At 42.4% G+C, this 27,221-nt stretch overlaps 1 protein-coding gene across 1 annotated transcript in view; it reads right to left on the bottom strand.

Moving 5' to 3' along the window:
- Nucleotides 1–27,221, bottom strand: part of LOC120933088 (zinc metalloproteinase/disintegrin ussurin-like) — a 69,752-nt gene that overhangs the window by 24,448 nt on the left and 18,083 nt on the right. Inside the window, exons 5-7 of the mRNA XM_040346087.1 lie at nt 25,231–25,402; nt 4,626–4,694; nt 1,532–1,701 (exon numbers count right to left, since the gene is read on the bottom strand). Of these exons, the coding sequence (XP_040202021.1) occupies nt 1,532–1,701; nt 4,626–4,694; nt 25,231–25,402 (411 nt within the window). The remainder of the gene's footprint in view (nt 1–1,531; nt 1,702–4,625; nt 4,695–25,230; nt 25,403–27,221) is intronic.

Here is a 27,221-nt window from a genome sequence, read left to right as displayed (position 1 = left end):
GCCCTCGATTCACTGAGCAGTAGCTCCGTAAATTGCGAGGGCGCGCCGGCAAAATTGCCCGGCGTAAGCGCGCGCAATGTAAATGATCCCGCTGGGGGCGGGAATCATTTAAATTAGGCGCGCTCCCGCGCCGAGCGTAGAGCGCATGCTTTCCCGACGTGCATTGCGGCAAATGACGTCGCAAGGACGTCATTTGCTTCAAAGTGAACGTAAATGGCGTCCAGCGCCATTCACGAATCACTTACGCAAACGACGTGAAATTCAAATTTCACGTCGCGGGAACGGCGGCTATACTTTAGCATTGGCTGCCCCTACTATTAGAAGGGGCAGCCTTACGCTAAAGATGCCGTACGGAAACTCCGTACCTTGCGTACGCAGGGCCCGCGCAACATTGTGAATCGGTGTAAGTATGCAATTTGCATACTATACGCTGACCACAATGGGAGCGCCCCCTAGCGGTCAACGCAAGAATGCAGCCTAAAATCTGCGTGGCATAAGAGCCTTATGCCACGCAGATTTTAGGCTGCAGTCGGCGTAACGAGTTCTCTGAATCAGAAGAACTCGTTACGCCGGTGCAAGTCAGCAATTGCGCTGCGTAACCTATGGTTAAGCAGGCGCAATTGCTTACTGAATCTGGGCCAATGTGCTTTTTTTTTTAAATTGTCGCTTTTTTTTGTTTATAGCACAAAAAATAAAAACCGCACAGGCGATCAAATACCACCAAAAGAAAGCTCTATTTGTGGGATAAAAAGGAAGTCAATTTTGTTTGGGAGCCACGTCGCAGGACCGCGCAATTGTCAGTTAAAACGACGCAGTGCCGGAAGCTGAAATTTCGCCTGGGCAGGTAGGGGGTATATGTAAGCAAGTGGTTAAAAGGGGTACATGGTGGTATTGGAGTATGGAAGAACAGGGCTGTAATGCAAACATGGGGAGAAGTGGTGACATGCTATTGCTAGGGGAAACAAGGATGAGATGACAGCCAGACAGCGGTAGAGCGGTACAGACAAGGGTGACCGGTCTCTCTCATAGTGAATAAAGTGGTTGGTGCCCCAGCAATCAGAACCAGACCTGCATAGCCGAGAGCCTAGGGACCTATGCACATGGTACAGCAGAGAAAATAGTTATTTATGCTTGTGCAGGGTCCGCACTGGTGCCTGTTCTGTCACTGGAAGGGAGGTGGCAGAGTCAAGCTGGACTGGTGGAATTGGGCACTGCTCTGTGGTGTCTCCTTGGAAATATTGCATCCTGAGCAGGTAAATATATTGTGGGATTGGGTGGAACCTGCATGTCAGCATCAGATTATGATACAGAGACACCAGGGCCCGGGTGTACGGCGGGGTACTGCCATAATGTTGATGCTACATGAACGTGGCCCTGCCTGGTCCCGGGCATTAGCGAGCATGTGTTTTTGAATAATTAATAATAAGCATAAATGTTACCTATAGTGTGTGTATATATATATAGTATTAAATAAAATAAAAAAGGATATTACTATTTGACAACCGGATTATATCTGCAATTAAAGACTTACGTGATAAGTTGAGCATTGTCATGTGCTATTCTAGGCAATAACTTTTCCTTTCTCCATGTAGAAAACTTTGACAAAGTAGGTTCAACTTTAGTGTTTACTTCAATCTGATCCTTGGTATCCCAGATCTCAAGCCCAACAAGAACCACAGAAATGTTTAACATCTTGTAATCCTGTGTAAAATAGAATAGTTAACAGTCTAACTGTTTGAAAAAAATGCATAAATTGGATTTTCCGCCCTTTATTTGATTTTGGATAAGGGATTTTTTTGGTCCATCGCTCACAGGTGGTCAAATTGGATAAGTTTGTTTCTTCCAAGCGAGAAATAAGTACTGGAGCACTGCAGGGTTGTGTGTTAAGTCCCTTTCTCTATGCGCTGTACACATATGACTGCACCCCCTTTTATGAGACCAATAGTATAGTTACGTTTGCCGATGACACTACTGTAATCAGTTGTATCACTGGGGACAATGAGGAGCAATACAGGAGAGAGGTTGATAGGATAGTGGTGTACAGCGAATAACCTGATCCTAAACGCAGGGAAAACAAAGGAACTGATTGTAGATTTCAGAAGGAACAGGCCTGAACCAGCACCGTTTTTTATTAAAGGCGTGTGCGTGGAGCAGGTTTCTACCTGTACGTTTTTAGGAACATGCATTTCTGAAAACTTATCATGGATAATCAACGTTAAAGCCATTATTAAGAAATTGCAACAGCTTTTATATGTTTTGCGACTCCTTGGGAAGAATGGCTTGGGAGGGAAGGTAGAGACCTTCTATCGCTCTGCCATTGAGAGTACATTAACGTATTGTATTCTAGTTTGGTATCCTAGTTGTACGCAGGCAGATAAAAAGAGAGTGGTTCGAACAGCGCAGAAAATTGTAGGGTGTGAACTTGTTTCTCTAGAAGAAATATACGAGACTCGTTGGCTTTGTAGAGCAGCAAAAATAGTCAAGACCAGACTCATCCTGGTTGTCATTTTTTTGAATTATTGCCATCTGGGAGACATTTTAGGGTGATTAAGGCTAGGTTCACACTGCTGCGAATTCAAAATCGATTTTACCACGATTTTGCGGCTGCGTTTTTTCCGAAAATTTGCCACGATTCGCGGCCGCGATTTCAGGGAATGCCAGTCTATAGAGCTGAATTTGTATCGCACACGGATCAAACTCGCACAGGACCCTTTTTTTCTCGCAGCTTATATTCGCAACGCATTGATGTGAACAGCACTAATGTTAAACTATGTAATTTAAATAACTTGCGAATTTGAGAAATTGCAATGGCTCAAATTTGCAATAGAATTCGCAGCAGTGTGAACCTAGCCTAAAACACGGACAATTAAAGAGAGCTTCTTTACCAGGGCTATTAAGGCTTTTTTAATGTCTTGTTTTGTTTTTAATATGAGGACACTTTTTATACTTTTATAGTATGGGGATACTTTTATATATATATATTTTTTTTTGGTATAATTAAATCCTGTGTGATAAATGCATGGTTGATAATTGTGATGTATGAAATAATGTGTGGAGTAGAAATGTAATGTAATTTCATTGTGAATTTGTTTCTACAATGACAATAAATCTTATCTTATCTTAACTCTAATGCCGCGTACAGACGATCAGACATTCCGACAACAAAACTGTGGATTTTTTTTCGACTGAATGTTGGCTCAAACTTGTCTTGCATACACACGGTCGCACAAATGTTGTTGAAAATTCAGATCGCCAAGAACGCGGTCACATCCAACATGTATGACGGTACTATAAAAGGGAAGTTCAATACCAAGTGTGCCACCCTTTTTGGGCTCCTTCTGCTAATCTCGTGTTAGTAGAAGTTTGATGAGAGACGATTTGCGCTTTTCAGCCTCATGCTTTTCAGTACGAAATCAGTTTGTCAGAATATCAGCAGCAAAACAACTTCATTATTCTAGCATTATAAAGAAGAAGAGAATGCGCTGCATTAAAATTTAAATGTTATCGGTCTCCTCTCCCTGACAGGACGTGGATCTGTGTGTTTATATACACAATCCACGGTCCTGCTCAGTTACTGGGCAATCGCCGGTGCTCGGTGGACATTGTGACCGTCATCGCGGTTCCCAGTGACGGGGTGGGCGTGCGCCCCCTATTGGCTCGGGAAGGCGACGTCATGTGACGTCCACCCAGAACGAGAGGCTCATCGTCCCGCTGTCATATGACGGCGGGCGGTGGACTAGTGGTTAAATAATAAATATCGTTTTTAAATCGTTTTAAATGATTTCCATGTGAAATAAAGCAAAACTGATCTGTTTGCTGCTGTCTCCAAAGATAAAACACTGTGGGAGACACTGCAGCTTTAACAGAGGAAGGGAGGAGTAGCTTCAGGGGAATAGCATTGCTCTCGGCAGGAGGAGAGGGGAGCGATGGGGAGGAGATCGGCTCTCACACACAGACTATGGAGGTGACAGGGGAATGGGAAAGGGGGAGATGCAAAGATGCTGGATGACGGAGGCAAGTAATCTGACCATTCTATCAGAGATCAGCAGCCATGATAAACATGGTCAGTTTAAACAGGGGATGGAACAGGCAGGATCAACCAGGTTTTGCACAACATAGAAAGGGAAAATTGGCATGGCAAAAGCACTGTGCTATATCTCGTGCCTTAAAGGGACAGAAGCTTTTATTTTATTTTTTAGGGTTAAAACCACTTTAATTTAACAAGCTGAAGTTAGAAGCCGATTGGCTACTATGCACAGCTGCACCATATTCTGAGTGCTCCAGTTTTGGTAAAGTAACCCCTAGGTGTGGCTGCATTAGTGATGTTTCCTTTCTTCAATTCACAAACGGTCCTCCAGTCTCTGACTTCCACTTAGCTCTTACACCCTGCTCCCTTTAACCAATTCTCTAACTGCCCAGTACAAGTTTACTCACCAAATTCATGACATTAACTATTGCAAATACTCTGTCTTTCACAGATTTGGTATTCTTGTCATATTTATGATACTGAAAAACAAAATTGAAAGTATATATAAAAAAAATAAAAATAAAAATGCAATATTATGATTCCATTTAATCTAATGTAGTATACTATGGCTTTGTTTAAAAGAAAACACAATACTTACCATTGATATATCAGCAACCACAACCAGTTCTACAAACTTTTGAACATTTAGAAGATGGTCAATTTCTTCCTATAAAATGTAAATACATTAAACATTGTCAGTGTGATACTTTCAATATCTAGCAATCATTTATTTACAAGTTCCCCAGAAGAAAACATGGCAAACAATTGTTTTACAAAAGCTTCAATCTTCCCTGAGAAAGTAATTATTGGTCTCATAGTGAGGAAAGCTTGGGAAAAAATCCTAAATATGTCAATATCCCCTAGTGCAGGGGTGTCCAACTCAATTTCATTGTGGGCCGCATCAGCATAATGATTGCCCTCAAAAGGGCCGCTTGTATCTGTAAGATTAGATGTCCAACACATCCCCTCATTTTACAATAGATGTCAAGAGCCACCCCACCATCAGAAGTGTACCCCCCTTTCCTTATGCTGCTGCTGGGAAGAAGCTGGATTGGATACATTGCTTGAAAGCAGAAAGTAAGGGTCTGGAGGAGGACCAGAGGAGGGCTGGAGCTCTCCTGCAGCTGCAGGAGAGGTGCAAGGGCCACATGAAATGGCCTGGAGGGCCGGATTCGGCCCGTGGAACTTGTGTTTGACACCTGTGTTCTAGTGAGATAAAGCAATCTATTTGAAGCTAAGCTGTATATTTCCATCTTGGAAGATCTTGTCTGTTTGGTTCCTCATTGTGACATGACAGGTGAATATTTGATGAATCTACGGCCTTGATTTGGGACCCGTTCAACACTATTTTTGAAATTTTCCATACATTTTCACTGTGGGGATATGGTCCTCCTATGACACACTGATATCCCTATGAAGGTTATTTTGTGGCTCCTGGTAACTCTGGGGTAAGAACAGTCTCTCAGATAAATCATTGTAACTTTGATGCATATGAATTAATCATGTATGAATATAGATAATAGGGCTGTATGGCCCCATGTGGTATTGTCTCTAAATGTGTACTCTTTCTGTACACAGTGAATATCTTGTACAGTAATTTAAAAAGTGAAAAATACAAAAAAGTGCGGCGCTAATAGCATAAGATGTCAAAAAATTTACAAACTATTAACTATATATATATATAAACAAGCTCATATGCAGAACAAAACTGTAACAATAAAACATATGATATGTGACACTGTCATAATGAAAAACAAGTGAAAAGAAATTCAAAACTTCTGTGACTGAAACAGTATATAAAGGAGATGGACTCCACTCCAAATAAGAAAGTGCAAAATGTGAACAAAATCAATTCTCATGTGCAAAAAATAAGGTAAACAGTCAATGGTTAATCCACTAGGATCTAGAACTGGTGTAGATCATGACGTTATGCAGATTTTGTCACCACTGTACACTTGTGAGGCCACCACCAAAGAGGAGAAGATGGGTACTCTTACCATACGGTGTGGACTCCCCCACGTGAGTGGTGAGTCTGAACAGCATGAGAATTATGCCTGCTTCGTCAGATGATCCTTCCACAGGACAGCTAGGAAATGACTCCAAGTGGTGATCCAGCGGATGCTTAATAGACAGGTAATAGCGTGGTGAGAAGGTAGATGTAGTAACTCCTCCCATGAATGGCGACAAAGGTGTTGAAGCTCAGATCAAAGAAAAAGAGAGCCTCCTCATGGCGTAGGTCAAAAATAGTTTTAATATAAAAAGTTGTACAGCAAAAAAAACACCTTGCGGTGTGTACAAAAGATAAAAGTGATCACAAAGTAAAAACAAGATTAAGCGCACTGGTAGGCAGAGAAACCCGACATGTTTCGTTCCACTGAACCGGGGTTCTAGATCCTAGTGGATTAACCATTGACTGTTTACCTTATTTTTTTGCACATGAGAATTAATTTTGTTCACATTTTGCACTTTCTTATTTGGAGTGGAGTCCATCTGCCTTATATACTGTTTTAGTCACAGACATTTTGAATTTCTTTTCACTTGTTTTTCATTATGACCGTGTCACATATCATATGTTTTATTGTTACAGTTTTGTTCTGCATATGAGCTTGTTTATATATATATACTAGCTGAATACCCGGCGTTGCCCGGTCTTCCTATCTTAACCTTTTGGGGAGGAAAATCATAGTAATATAAATATATAAGAAAATATTGTGTTGCGCTGATAATCAAGTAAAAAATTGCATACATATATATACCATATACATAAATAAGAACCCCCTATACCTCAAATCAGGGAGGTATATGTGCAAAAGATAAACAAAAACCACTCAAAAACTATAATGTGAAAAAATTCAAATAGAACCAGCAAAAATAGTTCATGGAAAAAACACAGTTCAGTACATAGGCTAATAGGAGACAGGTGTGAGATGCACAGTCCTCTGGTGTGCAGCTGTCATTATAGCAAAAAAAACTTTCCCTTCTGGACTCCCCGATTAACACAGGATATCAGCCGCTCATAAGGAGAAAAGAAAGATATATGGTGCAAATAATGTAATAAAATGGGAAATGAACCCTGCAATACAATGATTGCACTCACGGAACCTCGATGGTAAAAAGGCTCAACTGCAATCAGTCATTGAACGCCGCTCAGTGCTACGATCTCCTCAGAAGGACGGATTCGACCGTCGATCGCGTCACTCGGCTTCTCCCCCACGCGTATCGTCAATAGCCACTTGACTTATTCATGGGTTGCCATGTGACCATGTCAGCAGTCTATTTATACAAGCTGACAATGGAGGCAAGAGCAGAGGGGTGGATCCTTCACATCATTGCCGGCTGACTGGTGCGCTTTAGCCACAACATTTTAATGTGATCTTTACAAGCAAATAAAATACATATATACGAGACCATTTGGAACAAATTAAATGTTAAAATACATTATAAAATTCATTTATGCAACCTTCATTATGAACAACTAATAGCCTATACACGTCACTGCCTCCAGTGGTGAGAAGAATAAATACACCTAATATTACTCAACCACTTTCAAAAATAAATAAAAGAAGGCATAGATAATCACCCCCCCTAGTGGGTGATAGTAATATTACAAGAATTACTATAGACATGACATACAATGGAAGGGGATAAAAATCCCGCATACTGGTGAATCTTCACCAAAAAAAACACATGATCAGCTGATCAATAGGTTATAATAATAAACCCAGTCCATAAGATTATTAAAAAATATTAATAACAATATATAATGATAAAAATATATTGATAAAAATATATATATATATATATTGATAAAAAAATATATATATATGGATAAAAAATATAAAAATGTATATAAAATGCCCCAAATTAGAAATCTGCGATGAAGCAATTGAGGTCAAACTCGATGTTAAGGCCATTAGGTGCCAGGGTAGCCATCTCGTGAATCCACCGAGATTCACATTTACTCAGCTCCCTGACTTTGTGACTCCCCCTCCAGTGGGGTATATACTTGTCTATGGCCCAAAATTTTAAACCTCTTGGATCATTATTATGGCATTGTTTGAAATGTCGTGAGACATTATGTTCATCACAACCTTTTTCAATGTTTTGTACGTGCTCCCTAATCCTTTTCCACATGGGTCTCTTAGTGCGTCCCACATACTGCAAAGAGCACGGGCACTGGAGCACATACACCACCCCCTCAGTCCTGAACGTTATTAGCTCTTTAACCATCTTTTATATAAGGGTGTAGGTAAGGGTTAATTTAACTGTCATATATTTTTATTTGGCATATAAGTAATATGTGTACCAGGTATTATTGAAATATCTCCAGGCGTACAGAAGTTATGTGGGAACATACATTTCCCATTGATTTGCATGGGACTTTAAACAAAAATCCCGACCCTCACAAATGGGGGTAGTTAAGGGATAAATTAACTATCCTATAGTTTAAGTGGACATATAAGTAACATGTGACCAAGTGTTATCGAAATATCTACAGCCGTTTGGAAGTTATGAAGTAACATGTATTTCCCATAGAGTTGAATGGGACTTTAAAGGAAAACCCTGACCATGGCAAATGGGGTGGGTAAGGGTTAAACCACCTATCCTATGTTTGTTGCTGACATATAAGTAACATGTGTGCCAAGTTTCATGTTAATATCTTTAGCCGTTTGGACATGATGCTGGAACATGAAGTAACATGTATTTCCCATAGAGTTGAATGGGACTTTAAAGGAAAACCCCGACCATGGCAAATGGGGGTGGGTAAGGGTTAAACCACCTATCCTATGTTTGTTGCTGACATATAAGTAGTGTTGAGCGGAATATGCCATATTCGATTTCGCGATATATCACGAATATATAGACGAATATTCGTGAAATATTCACTAAAATCGAATATTCGTGATATTTTATAAAAAAAAAAATTGCGAAATTTCGCTAATGCGAATGCGAAATTGATTGCGAAATTTTGACAACTGTGGTAGGAGAACTCTGATTGGCTCTGATGCAAAAGAAGGGCAGAGAAAGTATTCGCGAATATTCGGAAATCGAATATTGGTGATATTTTATCGAAATTTCGCTAATGCGAATGCGAAATTGATTGCGAGATTTTGACAACTCTGATTGGCTCTGATGCAAAAGAAGGGCGGAGAAAGTATTCGCGAATATTCGGAAATCGAATATTGGTGATATTTTATCGAAATTTCGCTAATGCGAATGCGAAATTGATTGCGAGATTTTGACAACTCTGATTGGCTCTGATGCAAAAGAAGGGCGGAGAAAGTATTCGCGAATATTCGGAAATCGAATATTGGTGATATTTTATCGAAATTTCGCTAATGCGAATGCGAAATTGATTGCGAGATTTTGACAACTGTGGTAGGAGAACTCTGATTGGCTCTGATGCAAAAGAAGGGGCGGAGAAAGTATTCGCGAATATTCGGAAATTGAATATTCGCGATTGCGAATATTCGGCAACATAAAAGGATCGCCTCAGCTTAGCTACTCGGCCCAGGGTCTCTAATCATACCAGCAATGCTTTTAGACGTCGATAGGATGTGATCTGTCTTAAAAATAAATTTGAAAAAATATGAATATTTGGCCGCGAAATTCGAGTTATTCGCGAATATTCGAATATGCCATATTCGTAACGAATATTCGAAATGCAAATATTCGTGAGCAACACTACATATAAGTAACATGTGTGCCAAGTTTCATGTTAATATCTTTAACCGTTTGGACGTGATGCTGGAACATACATACACACACACACACGTTGAGTGTTATATATATAGAATATATATATATATATATTGTTAATAGTGGAGAAAAAACAATATAGTTGCGCTAGATGAATAGGAAAAAAGATGGCAGGAAATACGCATGAGTAGTAATAACGCCAAATATATCCATATAAATGAAGCAAAAGTGAAGAGTGCTTATCAAAAAGTGAGTAAATGATAAATATGCTATAATGATACACAATATAATGGCATGTGAATGAGGAGCTGAAAATGAAGAACCTTATAATGGATCACTAGACAACAAAGTATAGAAACCATTTAATAGCATCAGCAACCTAGGCGTGCGCACATAGGGTGTAAGGTGTGCCTGGGCACACCCTAATCATGCTGTACTGTGCAGATTCCCCCTGCTGCTTGGCTACAGAGAAAGGGACTGGGGAATCTCTGTCCTAAGCCTCTTTCTCTGTCTCAAAAGTTAGACACCAATCTCTGCCCTGCTGACAAAGCTCTACTGACTTGCCCACTGCTATACAGTGTACGGTATATTACACACACATGTGTGTTTGAGCTTTGGTGTGCACACCCTAATGCAATAGTCTGCGCACACCTATGATCAGCAATTATATATAATATATATAATCAAGCGGTGTTCACAATCCAAAAGATTAAAAATTCTGGCAAACAACATCCAACCAGGACGAAGAAACCATGAGCAAATGTCCAAAACATAGTTGAATAAATAATAAGACCACAGAGTCCAAGTGAAAAAACACACAGCTTGCCTGATAACCCTTGCAGAGGTTTGTTTCTGCAGAAGCGCTGAGGTCCCATCCATCTGGTAAGAGTACCCTAATATTCTGTGTTGCACTGGAACAAGCCTAAGTGTGGTGGTGGTGGACGACAGCCTTGCCATCTATCTCTTCCATCTACCCATCTACCTACGTCTGTGTGGATACTGGACATTCTTCCCTGCATTCTACAGTTTGTGTGTTTTTTCACCTGGACTCTGTGGTCTTATTATTTATTCAACTATCTTTTGGACATTTGCTCATGGTTTCTTCATCCTGGTTGGATGTTGTTTGCCAGAATTTTTAATCTTTTGGATTGTGAACACCACTTGATTATATATATATTATATATATTTGCTGATGCTATGTAATGGTTCCTATACTTTGTTGTCTAGTGATCCATTATAAGGTTCTTCATTTTCAGCTCCTCATTCACATGCCATTATATTGTGTATCATTATAGCATATTTATCATTTACTCACTTTTTGATAAGCACTCTTCACTTTTGCTTCACTTATATTGATATATTTGGCTTTATTACTACTCATGAGTATTTCCTGCCATCTTTTTTCCTATTCATCTAGCGCAACTATATTGTTTTTTCTCCACAGTTTTTTCATGATTATCACATGTATATTGTGTTGCAGTTTCTTTTCAGTATTTAGAATTTATCAATTTTCCTATTATTAGCGCAGGATTATCTTTGTGTTTTCTATTTATATATTGTTAATAGTTTGTAAATTTTTTGACATCTTATGCTATTAGCGCCACACTTTGTATTTTTCACTTTTTGTCACAAATCCCTCTGTTTGTTGGTGCAGGCAGCTTTATTCATCCATTTTTTCGGGCAGCGCAGTAATATACCTTTTTCTCCAGTAATTTAAAAAGTCTCCTGAAGAAGTCACCTCTTGGCGAAACATGTTGAGAAAAAAATAGCTGTAACTGGATCTTTTAAAACTTTTTACTTTTTAAAATTTGATATGGATTTTAACCACTTCAGCCCCGGACCATTTTTCTGGTCAAAGTAAATTCGGCACTGCGATTCGACACTGTGTCGTTTTAACTGACAATTGCTCGGTGGTACATTTCTTTTGGTGGTATTTGATCACTTCTGCTTTTTCTATTTTTTGCGCTATAAACAAAAATAGAGCAACAATTTTGAAAAAAATGCAATATTTTAAAATTTTTGCTTCAATAAATAACTCCAAAAAATATATAAAACATATTTTTTCCTCAGTTTAGCCCTATACATATTAATCTACATATTTTTGGTAAAAAAAATCGCAATAAGCATTTATTGATCGGTTTGTGCAAAAGATATAGCGTCTACAAAATAGGGGATAGATTTATGGCATTTTTATTAATATTTTAGTTTTTTTACTAGTAATGTCGGTGATCAGCGATTTTTATCATGACTGCGACATTATGGCGGACACAGCGGACACTTTTGACACATTTTTGGGACCATTGTAATTTTTACAGCGATTAGTGCTATAAAAATGCACTGATTACGATGAAAATAACACTGGCAGTGAAGGGGTTAAACACTAGGTGGCGCTGTAGGGGTTAAGTGTGCCCTAGTGAGTGATTCTTACTGTAGGGGGGATGGGCTGTGTGTGACAAGACAGTGATCACTGCTTCCGATTACAGGAAGCGGTGATCACTGTCATTGTCACTAGGTAGAGCGGGGAGATGCTCGTTTACATCAGCATCTCCCTGTTCTTCCTCAACGTAAGACGATCGCAGCGATCGAGTCCGCAGGACCTGCGGTCGGGCTCGCAGAGGGTGGCGCGCGCACGTCCACAATGCCGCAATCTTACAGGGGACATACAGGTATGTCCTTCTGCCTGTCTGTGCCATGCTGTCGACGTATATACGTATATAGTCGTGCGCTGGTCAGCAAGCAGTTGAAATATGATGTTGTATATTGTTTCTGTCTGGAAGCTTAAAAGTCCCCAATCCGTATTTTATATGTATTCTCGAAATATTTCAATATTTATGACAATATATGGAAAAAAGAATGAAATGCGTGTCAGCATTGCCACAACCCAGGATAGAGCTGGGCTGAGAGAAAGGTGGGCCCCCTGGGCCAGCACTAATATGATATGTTGGACTGGTGGTCCTAAGTGCCGATACCATTCAGACATGAACTAGAATGGGCCCAGCAGTCAGTGACAGTTGCTGGGCGTTATATAGCTGCCTACTCTCTGTTTAGATTAGGGATTGCAGTATTGAGCAAAGGAAAGCACCTTTTTCAGTGCTGAGATGTCACAAATGCCAACAACCCCAAAGGAAATTGATGCTGAAAGATTTGGAAATGTGTGTTATAATACTAATAATAATTTGCTCTATTGCAAACGTCTTACCATTTTACTGTGATTTGTGTGGCACCATCTGCCACAGTCCACATGCGAGCACCCATCAATTACTAAGGTCAAACAATGAATGATGTGCGGTCCTCAGACTTTGATTCCTTACAATAAACCATATCCTTTAAAAAAATCCACCCTTCTCCATGCCCACCCATCAATGTGGAACGCTAACATGCTGGGTGGTACAGTTTCTTTAGCCCTCAGATATCTGTCCCTACCATGAAAGGTTGTTGTGTATGCCCCCCCCCCCCCCAGGCCAAAAGTTCCCAGTCCTCTATTGTTGCTACTGACATTTCTGATGTACTGTTGCCACTGCATACTATTTCTCTAAGCCAGTGTTTCCCAACATTTTTTCAGTCAAGGCACCCTTTAAAAATGATGGACAATCTCGAGGCACCCTTTAAAAGTATGGAAAGCCTCGAGGCACCCCATTCTGACATGTAAAACCTATTCTAATAGTTTTACACAATGCAGCAACATCCACAAGTACAAGTAGGACACCCAACATTAGAGGTGATTATTCTTCCACAGCAAATACACTTTTGGGGTACTGACTAGTATTCCAATATTTCTGTTTTCCTTCAGTTTTTCTCCATCATTCAGCTAATGTGACCCCCCCTTTGGTGCGCCCCCCCTGCCCCAAAGCACCTACCCTTCCCCCCATGTTGAGGGCATGCGGACTGGTACAGTTCAGGAGGGGGGGTCGCTCACTCGTCCCCACCCCCTTTCCTGACCGGCCGGGCTGCATGCTCGGATAAGGGTCTGGTATGGATTTTGGGGGGACCCCCACGCCGTTTTTTTGGCGTAGGTGTTCCCCTTGAAATCCATACCAGACCTAAGGGCCTGATATGCTCTTGGAGGGGGAACCCATGCCAGTTTTTTATTTAAAATTTGGCACGAAGTTCCCCCTCCTGGAGACGACTTCAAGTCGCCTTGTAAGTCGCGCTGTGATTCATACTCAAGTCGTGCCCAAGTTGCCTCCCAAAGTCGCGCTGCCCCTGTGTGAATGGGCTCTAACACGTAAGCAGTTGGTTTTACTGGGGAAAACACAACATAAAATGTGGACATCTGCACCAATCCCTACTAATGGGTGCAATAGCAATATGGAAACTTGTAAAAAAAAAAAAAATGACTTTGTCCCTTGTGCATCATGTAATAATTATTAAAAGATAATATGGCAAATGTGGTCCAGTAGGGGTGGCTGTTTATCAAGAATATAACATTTGAACTCTAGAACTGTGGCAACCGGGCCCATGCCTTCATAGTAATAGAGCTATGGCAGCCAAACTCTGTCATTATGAATTGCTAGAATTCTTTCAAAGATCATTTTGGACGTGATTTCTTTATTAACTAGTGATGATAAATTGGTTGTTGAAGGCACTTTAAATTTACCACTTTATTCAAGCTGACATTACTAATGGATACTGGGAGATCTTTGGTGACACATTCCCCCACCCTGGCCATGTTTGCCCCCCGTTTGTGCTCTGTTGGGTTGGTTTTTCCTCTGCCTCCTCAGTTCCCAAGCTGAACGCTCATTACTGCCTCCTCTGGTATCCAGCAATGGGTGGTCTGATCCAGGCTTTGATGTACTACACACGCATCTACCCCTGATGAAGAAAGCATGGTCTTGTAAAACGCGTTGGGGTACTTTTAATGCCTGTGTACTTTGCAATTTACATTTTATACCATGATACGTGTAATGACATGTTTTAATGTATAATTTCAGTGATGTTTGCATGGCAATTTTAATACATTTGGAGACTGCATTTACTTTGTCAATTGTTGGCTAATCGCATTTACCTCATTTAAAGTCCCGGGGCGATCTCCTGTTTTTTGCAACTGTATTTATGTGCACCACCTTAACCACTTAAGAACCCCTTTACGCCGATATACGTTGGCAGAATGGCACGGCTGGGCACATCAACGTATATGTACGTTGTCCTTTATGCCCAGCTGCGGGGTCGCGGGCGCACGCCCGTGACCCGGTCCGAAGCTCCGGGACCGTGGGACCCGCGGACCCCGATCGCGGACCCGATCGCCGCTGGAGTCCCGCGATCGGTCCCTGGAGTTGAAGAATGGGGAGAGCCGTGTGTAAACACGGCTTCCCCGTTCTTCACTGTGGCGGCAGCATCGATCATGTCATCCCTTTTATAGGGGGACACAATCAATGATGTCACACCTACAGCCACACCCCCCTACAGTTGTAAACACACTTCAGGTCACTTATAACCCCATCAGCGCCCCTTGTGGTTATCTCCCAAACTGCAATTGTAATTTTCACAATAAACAATGCATTTTAAATGCATTTTTTGCTGTGAAAATGACAATGGTCCCAAAAATGTGTCAACATTTTCCGAAGTGTCCGCCATAATGTCGCAGTCACAAATCGCTGATCCCGACATTAGTAGTAAAAAAAATGTTTTTTTATAAAAATGAAATAAAACTATCCCCTATTTTGTAAACGCTATAAATTTTGCGCAAACCAACCGATAAACGCTTATTGCGATTTTTTTTACCAAAAATAGGTAGAAGAATATGTATCGGCCTAAGCTGAGCAAAAAAAAAAATGTTTTATATATTTTTGGGGGATATTTACTATAGCAAAAAGTAAAAAATATTACACTTTTTTCAAAATTGTCGCTCTATTTTTGTATATACAGCAAAAAATAAAAACCGCAGAGGTGATCAAATACCACCAAAAGAAAGCTCTATTTGTGGGAAAAAAAGGACGCCAATTTTGTTTGGTAGCCACGTCGCACGACTGCGCAATTGTCAGTTAAAGCGACGCAGTGCCGAATCGCAAAAAGGGGCAAGGTCCTTTAGCTGCATTTTGGTCCGAGTCTTAAGTGGTTAAAGATGGGCCCCACGATACACAGGTCTCTGGACTACCAGGAATATGCATCTAAGGTAGATTCTGAGGGAAGGTTTGTGTTTTTGCATTGCCGTATTGGCATTTTGAAATTTATTTTGGTCTGTGTTTACATACCTCCCCCATTTGATGCTCGGGTGCTACGGCTTCTCCTGGAATTTTTGGAGGGGAGGCCAGATCTCCCGATGCTGCTCGTAGGGGACTTTAATAGCTGGTTAGATCCGGGTCTGGAGAAACATCCGGTACTGGGGGTGAATTCTCATAGGGCTATTCCTCTGGCTAGATTATTACAGGAGGTGGGCTGGCTAGACATATGGAGGCACTGAAATCCTACAGTTAAACAATTTTCCTGCTTCTCAAAGTCTCACAATGTGTCATACAAACCTAGATGTGTTTCTGACCACTTTTACATAGTGATAAGCCTTACGGTGACACAATTATCTACACTCCCCAGAGCACCCTGGAAATTTAACGCCTTTTGGCTTCAGCTATTTACTGCCCCAGAGGAACTAGAGAGGAGCATTCAGAGGTTTTTCTCTAACCAGCCTGGTCCGGAATCTGTCCTTGATGAATGGGAAGCTTTTAAAATGTATCTTGGACGAATGCTAAGTAACGAGGTCAACAAGGTCAGGAAGCGCTCTGAAGCCCTCAGAGAAGCTCTGGAATTACAAGTCCATTCTCTGGAGGTTAACTACATGCAGGACCCCACTAAATCAGCTAAGGGGGTGTGGCAGTCGGCTCAATCTGCGTATGGGCACCTGCTCGACTCCTCGGTGGGAAAACAAGAGGTTCTTTACCATAACAGCATTTTTTGAAGAGGGGGAGACAACAGGTCTTCTCTTGGCTAGAATTGCTAATTCAGAATAGAAGTCCCCGGTTATTGGAACCTTGCAGACCGCTGGGGAGCGGCTGGTTCACTCCCCAGATCTCATAATAGAGACACTGGCAGACTTCTATGAAACACTAAATCGCCCGGCCTCGGAGTATAGTGTCGAGGAGCTATCCGGCTACTTGGATGAAATTACGTTCCCACATCTCTCCCCTACTTAAAGTACAGAGTTAGATTCTCCATTGATTTTGGAGGAGTTGCAGGCTGTGGCGGCGGCCTTCCTTAACTGTAAAGCTCCAGGGGTGATGGAATCCCCATGGAGATCTACAAACAATACTCAGAGATCTTATTGCCCAAGCTTTTAGGGGTGTTCAATGCCACAAGAGAGTCTAATGTCCTCTATGGCTATGGCACATACTGTGCTGATCCAAAAACCAGGTAAGGACCTAGTGGACCCAGCCTCATACAGGCTGATCTCGATACTACAATCAGATATAAAAATTCTGCCAAAAATACTAGCTCTCAGGTTAAATAAGGTAATTACCTCAGTTGTACACCCAGACCAGATGGAATTTATGCCCAACAAATTCACGGCAATAAACCTCAGGAGACTATTTCTTAATATGCAATCCCAAGCTGATAACATGGGTAAGAGAGCTCTGCTGTTGCTTGACGCTATGAAAGCTTTTGATAGCGTGGAGTGGCAAAACCTCTGGGAGGTGTTTAGGCGATTTCGCTTTGAAGAGGTGTTCAAATCCTGGATGCCTTTGCTATACCATTGCCCCCAGGCGGTTATTAGAGAGGCTTGGAGAGTGTCGCTGTTCTTTTCACTGGGCCGGGGTACGCGGCTGGGGTGTCCACTTTCCCCCCTGTTGTTTGCCCTGGCAATAGAACCATTGGCGATTCAGATTACAGGGGTATCACTGGCTTCTGTTATGGAGATAGACAGGAGAAAGTGATGCTCTATGCCGATGATATAATGATTCTGCTGGGTGATACAGAGCAATTCCTGAGCAAGACGATGGAGACGGTGGTCCGGTTTGGGGGGTTCTCTGGCCTAAAAATTAATTGGACTAAGCCTTAATGCCATTGGATGATGTTCAGTTACATCACAGAGACCGTGTGGGCGGTATCCCTGTAGCTACCTCCTTTAAATATCTGGGGATATGTGTCGCCGCGTATCAGGGAATATATTCAACTCAACATCTCCCCGCTGCTGGCTAGATTTTGCTCCTGTGTTAAAACGTGGAACGCTCTGTGTATGTCGGTTGCTGGCAAGGTGAATCTAATTAAAATGATTCTTGCCCCAATTGCTGTACATGCTCCACAACTCCCCGGTAGTGATCCCACTGAAGACCTTAAGGATAGTGAATGCCATATTTTGCGAACTGATCTTGAAAAACTGCACCTGCAACTCCCCAAGGATGAGGGTGACCTTGCTTTGCCAAATCCGTGGCTGTTCTATTTTGCATTGCAATTGCAGCACCTGATAGGTACCATGGTTTCTGAAGGGGACCCATCCGGCAGAACCCCCAGCGCTTCTGAGCATATTATGCTCCAGACGGTGGGAGGAAGGTCCGTTCCAACAGCGCTTGAGGCACTAGCTTTTGGAAAACCCAAAAAAAGCTTCCCTACATATAGTTTAATGCAGAAGATATGGAATAAAACTAGATATCTACAGGAAGCGTCAGGCATTACCAAATTCAGCCCCATTTGGGCAAATAATTCCTGCCCCGAGCTAGCCAAATTGCAACATGGGGACAGGTGGAAGAGGTATGGGGTCTTTTATCTGACACAAATTCTTGGCAATGGTAATTTACTGCCTTTTGAAACTTTGAGGGAGACTTATCAACTACCAGCGAACATGCTTTTTTACTATATGCAGCTCAGACACGCATTTTCACCTCAGTCCAGGGCCTCAGATTGGCATGTAGATTCTCCTCCACTCCTTTTGCAGCTTAAGAGTGCAGAGACGTCTAAGGCCCCTTACACACGACCGAGTTTCTCGGCAGAATTCAGCCAGAAACTCGGTTCAGAGCTGAATTCTGCAGAGAAACCCGGCCGTGTGTACACTTTCGGCCGAGGAAGCCGACGAGGACCTCGGCGAGGAAATAGAGAACATGTTCTCTATTTCCTCGTTGTTCTATGGGAGAACTCGGCCCGCCGAGCTCCTCGGCGGCTCCAGGACTGAACACGCCGAGGAACTCGATGTGTTTGGCACGTCGAGTTCCTCGGCCGTGTGTACGGGGCCTAAGGGCTTCATCTCCCAGGGCTACAGTATGCTGCTTCGTAAATATCTCACAAAACACCCCTTGGCAGTTAAAAGAAAATGGGAAACAAATGTAGGACCCCTGGATGAGGATCAGTGGGAAGAGTTCTTACAATCAGTTACCATATGTTCCCTTAATGTGACACAACAGTTGATGCAACTATATAAACTCCTGAGAGTATACTACACGCCTCACAGATTGCATGGTATGGGACTGCTGCCCAAACCGACATGCACAAGATGTTAAAGGGACAACGGGGACCTGATACACATGCTCTGGCGCTGCCCCAAGTTGCATGCTTATTGGAAGGGGGTGACAGAAACGCAGAACACAGTATTCCAGGTGTCGGTCCCATTAGATCCTAAACAATGTCTTTTGAATCTACTAGATGAGCTGGAATGGGAACACCATATTAGGCCGCGTACACACGGTCGGTCAAAACCGATGAAAACGGACTGAAGGTTTATATATAAAATTTATAGATTCCTGCCTTGCATGAATCTATCCATGGCCGCTGTGCCCAGCCCCTATTTAGGTGTCCATGTCCGGAGGGGGTACGGGGGAACAGTGGCTGCATTTAATGGGGCACATTGGCTGCATTTGATGGGGCACAGTGGCTGCATTTGATGGGGCACAGTGGCTGCATTTGATGGGGCACAGTGGCTGCATTTGATGGGGCACATTGGCTGCATTTGATGGGGCACATTGGCTGCATTTGATGGGGGAACAGTGGCTACATTTGATGGGGTACAGTGGCTGCATTTGATGGGGTACAGTGGCTGCATTTGATGGGGCACAGTGGCTGCATTTGATGGGGCACAGGGAACAGTGGCTGCGTTTGATGGGGCACAGTGGCTGCGTTTGATGGGGCACAGTGGCTGTGTTTGATGGGGCACAGTGGCTGCATTTGATGGGGCACAGTGGCTGCATTTGATGGGGCACAGTGGCTGCATTTGGTGGGGCACAGTGGCTGCATTTGATAGGGCACAGTGGCTGTGTTTGATGGGGCACAGTGGCTGCGTTTGATGGGTACAGTGGCTGCATTTGATGGGGCACAGTGACTGCATTTGATGTGGCACAGGGAACAGTGGCTGCATTTGATGGGGCACAGTGGCTGCGTTTGATTGGCTCAGTGGCTGCGTTTGATTGGCTCAGTGGCTGTGTTTGATTGGCACAGTGGCTGCGTTTGATTGGCACAGTGGCTGCGTTTGATTGGCACAGTGGCTGCATTTGATGGGGCACAGTGGCTGCATTTGATGGGGCACAGTGGCTGCATTTGATGGGGCATAGTAGCTGCGTTTGCTGGGCAACAGTGGCTGCGTTTGATGGGCAACAGTGGCTGCATTTAATGGGGTACCGTGGCTGCATTTGATGGGGCACAGTAGCTGCGTTTGCTGGGCAACAGTGGCTGTGTTTGATGGGCAACAGTGGCTGCATTTAATGGGGTACCGTGGCTGCCTTTGATGTTTTTTTTGCTTGCTGACTGCAGTACAACCAGCGTGTCCTTTTTTCTTTTTGTCGATCACTGCTGGCTGCTATAGCTGCCGGCAGTGATCACTGTATTCTGATGGCTGGGAACGTTCACCTCAGAGCACAGCACACGCTGACACATTTCTCTTATGGAAGCTTGGTAAATCAAATGCCAGGCCTAGCATTACACCTGTGTGGCTGCAACCAAGTCTGGGCACAAGCCAGCACAGGCTCCTGGAAACGCAGGAGAGTGGCCAGTAAGAGGAAAGCTGGGATAGAACACTACTTGCATCATATCCATGCCGCTCCTAAATCTGCTCCACTGCCGCACCAGGCCCACAATGCCTTTAATCTGGTCCTGGGGGCCAGTGCATAGGCCTGTGCCTGCACATGCACAGCACTGCCCACACAGAGAGAGGGACCACTTCACATTGACCGCACAGAGAGAGACTGCGCAACATTGCTTCCAGAGAGAAACGGCCATGTGGATCGATTTATCTCTCTATGTTGGTAATGTGGATCGATTTATCTCTCTATGTCGGTAATGTGGATCAATTTTTCTCTCTATGTCGGTAATGTTTATCGATTTTTCTCTCTATGCTGGTAATGTGTAGCGATTTTTCTCTCTGTTGCGGCAATGTGAAATGGTTTCTCTCTCTGTTTAGGCAACGTGGAGCAGTCTTTTTCTGTGCCGGAAATGTGGGCAATGTGGAGAAGTCTCTCTCTCTCTGCGGGCAATGTGGAGAAGTCTCTCTCTCTCTCTCTGCGGGCAATGTGGAGCAGATGGATGGTGAGCTGGTTCAGTGGGCCACTTGACTAGACTTGCCCCCCAGGCCTAAGTCTGCCAGCCCTCCCCTGCATCGGTGTATGCAGAAGTATGTGTAGCCATCCTGTACCCAGCCAGGTGTCAGGAGGGAAAAAGCTATTTGCAAAGTATTGGTACAAGAACAGAAAACCCAATACATCCAGCTGTTTCTTCAGGGTAAGTGCTACAGAATATTAGTAAGATGTGTGGGACAGAGAAGCCTCCAAGCCTTTTGGAGTAATTCATAATTTGTTTGTTAATTATTCATTGTTCAAAAGCCATGGTATCTGACAATGAAGGTTGCTAAAGTCAGTCTGCAGCACAGAACCTGGAGAATTCATAATCTCATGTTAAAGTGTAACTACAGGCAAAAATTTTCGTTTTCATTTTGGATAGATCATTTTTCGGCATGGAAAAAAAAACATAGTTTTTCAGCATGTCCAAAAAATGACGTTTTTCCAACTTCATCATTAAAAACGATGTTGCCCACACACCATCGTTTTTTAAAAAGGATGAACAAAGCACGGTGACGTACAACACGTACAACGGCACTCTAAAAGGGGAAGTTCTATTCGCCTTTGGGCTGATTTTAGCTGATTCCTTGTTAGTAAAAGACGATTCGCACTTTTTTGTCTGTTACAGCGTGATGAATGTGCTTACTCCATTATGAACGGTAGTTTTACCAGAACGAGCGCTCCCGTCTCATAACTTGCTTCTGAGCATGCGCGGGTTTGAAACGTCGTTTTAGCCCACCCACGATCATTTTTTATAACCCGAAAAACGACATTTTAAAAAACAACGTGAAAAAATGCAGCATGTTCGAATTTTTTTTTGTAATTTTTCAGAACATGAAAAACGATGTGAAGCCCACACATGATCATTTTAAAAACGTCGTTTTTTTTCATGTCGAAAAATTATCGTTTTTTTTTTGACAACTGTGTCTCATTGGAGAGATTTCTCTTCACTTTCTGCTCTATGGCCAAAATAGGAAGTGAGGATAACTAGTATCACCAAAACTAGTGTCCTCATTGGAAGATTTCACCTCTGTTCTGATGTCAATCCCAAATTTGGGATTTTCTTTTACTTTCGCTTTCGGTAGTAACAGTAAATGGTACAAATAGCTGACAGGTATTCTAATCCCTCTCCACTCTTTTCAAAACAAAACAAAAGTTTTGCCTTTAGTTACACTTTAATCGTGCAGTTTATGAGGCATATATATTTACCCCCTTATTTACCTTTTTCCTAATTCTGAATGGTCAGAAACCAGCTTCCTGAAGGTTTAAAAGTTGCTGCTCTTGCTATGGATGGGCAGGCAGATGACACAGCAGCAATAATCACATTTAAGATGGCCTCTGACACTTAACCGCTTAAGCCCCGGACCATTTTGCAGCTAAATGCCCAGGCCAGGTTTTGCGATTCGGGACTGCGTCGCTTTAACAGACAATTGCGCGGTCGTGCGACGTGGCTCCCAAACAAAATTGGCGTCCTTTTTTCCCCACAAATAGAGCTTTCTTTTGGTGGTATTTGATCACCTCTGCGGTTTTTATTTTTTGCGCTATAAACAAAAATAGAGCGACAATTTTGAAAAAAATTCAATATTTTTTACTTTTTGCTATAATAAAAATCCCCCAAAAACATATATAACATTTTTTTTTTTCCTCAGTTTAGGCCGTATTCTTCTACCTATTTTTGGTAAATAAAAATCGCAATAAGCGTTTATCGATTGGTTTGCGCAAGATTTATAGTGTTTACAAAATAGGGGATAGTTTTATTGCATTTTTATTAATTTTTTTTTTTACTACTATTGGCGGCGATCAGTGATTTTTTTCGTGACTGCGACATTATGGCGGACACTTCGGACAATTTTGACACATTTTTGGGACCATTGTCATTTTCACAGCAAAAAATGCATTTAAATTGCATTGTTTGTTGTGAAAATGACAGTTGCAGTTTGGGAGTTAAACACAGGGGGCGCTGTAGGAGTTAAGGATCACTGTGTGTTTACAACTGTAGGGGGGTGTGGCTGTAGGATGGACGTCATCGATCGAGTCTCCCTATCGATGCGCCGCCACAGTGAAGCACGGGAAAGCCGTGTTTACATACGGCTCTCCCCGTTCTTCAGCTCCGGGGAGCGATCGCGACGGAGCGGCTAAAAACGAATAGCCGCGCCGTCGTCCCGGATCGCTCCCCGAGGGATCCCGCCCGCCGCACGCAGCGGAGGGGGTCCCGATCGGACCCCCCACCCGCTAGAAGGCAAGGGCGTATATATACGCCCTTCTGCCTGTCCGTGCCATTGTGCGGACGTATATAGGCGTGCGGCGGGCGTTAAGTGGTTAAACTAAGGTTCCAGGCTCTGCCAACATAAGCAAAGCTAAATAGGGGGGGGGGGGAATAAATATTTTATAAGGAAGCCTATATAATTGCAGGCAAAATCCCATTCATGACTTATTCTCTTTCAGTTTACTCTAATGCCGCGTACACACCATCACTTTATGTGATGAAAAAAAATGACGTTTTTAAAAACGTCACTTTAATTGACCGTGTGTGGGGGAAAACGTCGTTTTATGTCTTCTAAAAAACGACCAAAAAAAATTGAAGCATGCTTCAATTTTATGTGTCGTTTTTCAAAACGTCAACTTTTACTTCACAGAAATTGACCGTGTGTAGCAAAAAACGTTGTTTAAAACGATGTTTTTTCACCCGCGCATGCCCAGAAGCTACTTATGAAGCAAGCTTCAATGGAAAAACGTGGTGGATTGTAACCTCGCTTTGCTAGAACATTGTGAGAAAAACGATGGTGTGTAGGCAACTTCGTCTTTGAAAATTGAAGTTTCAAAAACGTCATTTTTTACTTCACAGAAAATGTCGTTTTTTTTCATCACATAAAGTGATGGTGTGTACGGGGCAATAGGCTCAGACACAGCATTGCTCTCGCTGCTGCTTATCACAACCAGTGTTAGAGTGAGGGGGGGGGGGGGGGCTGAGCTGCGCTCTGTGGGCTAGATTTACATAGAGATACAATGGTGTATCTCCTGATACACCGTCGTATCTCTGAGTTAGGCCGGTCGTATCTATGAGACTGATTCATAGAATCAGTTACGCATAGATATGCCTAAGATCCGACAGGTGTAACTGTGTTACACCGTCGGATCTTAACTGTAAATTAAAAATGGCCGCTGGGGGCGTTCTCGCTGATTTACGCAGAGAATATGTAAATCAGCGAGATACGCCAATTCACGAACGTACGCGGGCCCGACGCAGTCACTTCACGTTGTTTACTTAAGCGTTTTCCCAGCGTATACTTACCCCTGCTTCTATGAGGCGCAGCCAATGTTAAGTATGGCCGTCGTTCCCGCATCAAATTTTTTTTTTACGTCGTTTGCTTACGTCGATTAACAAAACCGCTAGTCGAAAGTTACGCTCATGCCAAAACCAATCATTGGGAGCAATGCACGCCGGGAAAATTTGCGGATGGCGCATGCGCATTTAAATCGGCGCGGGGACGGGCCTGATTTAAATGCTACACTCCACCCAGCCGCGGAATTAGAATTCCACCCGGGGGTTTAAGAATTACCCACTTGCCTCTCAAACTTGCGGCGGCGGATCTTAAATCAGATAGATTACGCGGATCTAAAGATCCACTGATCTATCTGAATCTGGCCCAGTGTGTCTATAGACAATCAGAGCCAGCTCAGGAGCAAGCCTGCACAGGCGCCCCCATAGCAAGTTTCTTGGTATGGTGGACACTTGGCAGGGGGGAGCCAGGAGTGCCAGCTGCGGACCCGAGAAGGGTCGGGGCTGTTCTGTGCAAAACCATTGTACAGAGCAGGTAAGTATGATGGTTGTTTATATATATATATATATATATATATATATATATATATATATATATATATATATATATATATATTTTTTTTTTTTTTTAATTAAAGGCTAACAATCGCGTTAAGTCCCCCAGTATTGGCCAGTGTGGAACGACATGAGTACAACATGGAGTTGCTCTTGTTCTATAAACAATCTCTAGTGTCTCCTCTTAGTATTTCTCATTATCTCACCTGAGTAGGAGTAGGTAACACCTCCTGAGCCAACACTGATTCCTCCCAATGTCCATCTGTCACTGCACAGGCTTTGGGGTTTTTTTCTTCTTCCTCATATACAACATGCATTCCCTCTGCCAGGTTCTGTGGTTCAATTAAATATCTCCGGCCTTGTGTCAGGATGAGCCCACTGCAAAAGAAGAACAAGAATACTGTTTAAAGATAACAGCGCAGTGTTCTATCACATACATTATTTGTACATTTAAAAATATTAACAGCTATACATTTGTAGCGCCTTCCTCAGAACTCCATCCCTCTAGAATTGTTACCGGATCTTTGGCAGGCTTTCCTCTGCATGAACTTGAACACCTGGATTAGGCCTAGCATAAGGTGACCAGATTTTTTAAATGAAATCCGGGGACATATTTTTTTTTACTAGTAATGGCAGCAATCAGCGACTGCCTCACAGCCTGTCAATTCTTATGCCGCGTACAGACGGTCATTTTTTGTGATGAAATAAAATGACATTTTTAAAAATGTCATTTAAAATGATCGTGTGTGGGAAAAATGTCATTTTATGTCTTCTGAAAAATGACAAAAAAAAAATTCGATCATGCTCGAATTTTTTATGTCATTTTTTAAAATGTCATTTTTTGTGTCATAAAAAATGATCGTGTGTGGGCAAAAATGACGTTTTAAACCCGCACATGCCCAGAAGCAAGTTTTGAGACGGGAGGTAAAACTACCATTCATAATGGAGTAAGCACATTCATCACGCTGTAACAGACAAAAAAGCACGAAACGTCTTTTACTAACAAGTAACCAGCTAAAAGCAGCCTCAAGGCGAATAGAACTTCCCCTTTAGAGTGCCGTCACTTTGTTCATCATTTTTCAAAACGATGGTGTGTATGCTACATCGTTTTTGAAAATGAAGTTTCAAAAATGTCGTTTTTTTTCATCACTTCAAACTTCATTTTTTTTCCATCGCAAAAAACGACCGTCTGTATGCGGCATAAGTCTCCGGCAGGGGGAAGGAAAGACAGGGAGGGGGAGGGACTCGTAGAAGGGAAGGGGGGACCCCAGAATATCGCAAAAGGTCAAGAAGAATACCTCATAAAAAATGTCGGAGATTAACATAATATCTTATAACGTCAGGGGCCTAAATGCACCCATTAAGCGCGCAAATATAATGAAGGAGCTCAGTTTAATGAAGGGGGGCGTGATCATGTTGCAGGAGACTCATCTCACCGCAGAAGCAAATCACAAAAATATCATACAATCTTATCCGGTATGGTATTTTGGAGATTCTCCAATCAGTCGAGCGAAAAGGGTTGCTATAGGTTTTGCCAAAGAGATTAGTTTCATAGTAGATGAGAGAAGGGCAGATCCAGAGGGGAGATATTTGTTCCTGAGAGGAAAACTGAATGGGGTAGAAATCTCATTGGCAAACATATATTGCCCAAACAAAAATCCTATCCGCTATCTAATGAAAATGATAACTGAGTTCATGGAGTTCAAACGGGGAATAGCTATATTAGCAGGGGATTTTAATTTTCACATGGATCCAGATTTAGACAGTACGTCTTGTGCACAGGGGACCGGAATGGCATGGAGGAATAAATTGAAAAAAAAACTCCATCAGTCTCAATTAGTATGGATACAACATAACAAACAGCAGGACTATACATTCCGCTCACCTACTCGAGGATTGATTTTTTTTTGGTAGAGCATAGGTTTTTAGAAAAAAAAAGTAATTCCAGCATAGGAATAGCAACCTTCTCTGACCATGCGCCAGTGTCATTACGACTAAAAATAGGGTAGAAACTGGAAAATAATATGAAGTGGAGGCTTAATGAAGAACTTCTACAGGATAAAGATATAGAAACCAGAATAAAAATAGAACTGGAGGAGTTGTTTTAAATAAATTTAACAGAGGCCGTCTCTGAGGCCACAGTCTGGGAGACCCATAAGGCTTTGTGCGCGGAGTACTAATTAAGAAGGGGGCGGAA

This window comes from Rana temporaria, chromosome 3 (genome assembly GCF_905171775.1).
Source record: "Rana temporaria chromosome 3, aRanTem1.1, whole genome shotgun sequence".
Classification (NCBI taxonomy): Eukaryota; Metazoa; Chordata; class Amphibia; order Anura; family Ranidae; genus Rana; species Rana temporaria.
The sequence above is the reverse complement of the archived record's forward strand: the minus strand, read 5'-3'. Positions and strand labels throughout refer to the sequence as shown.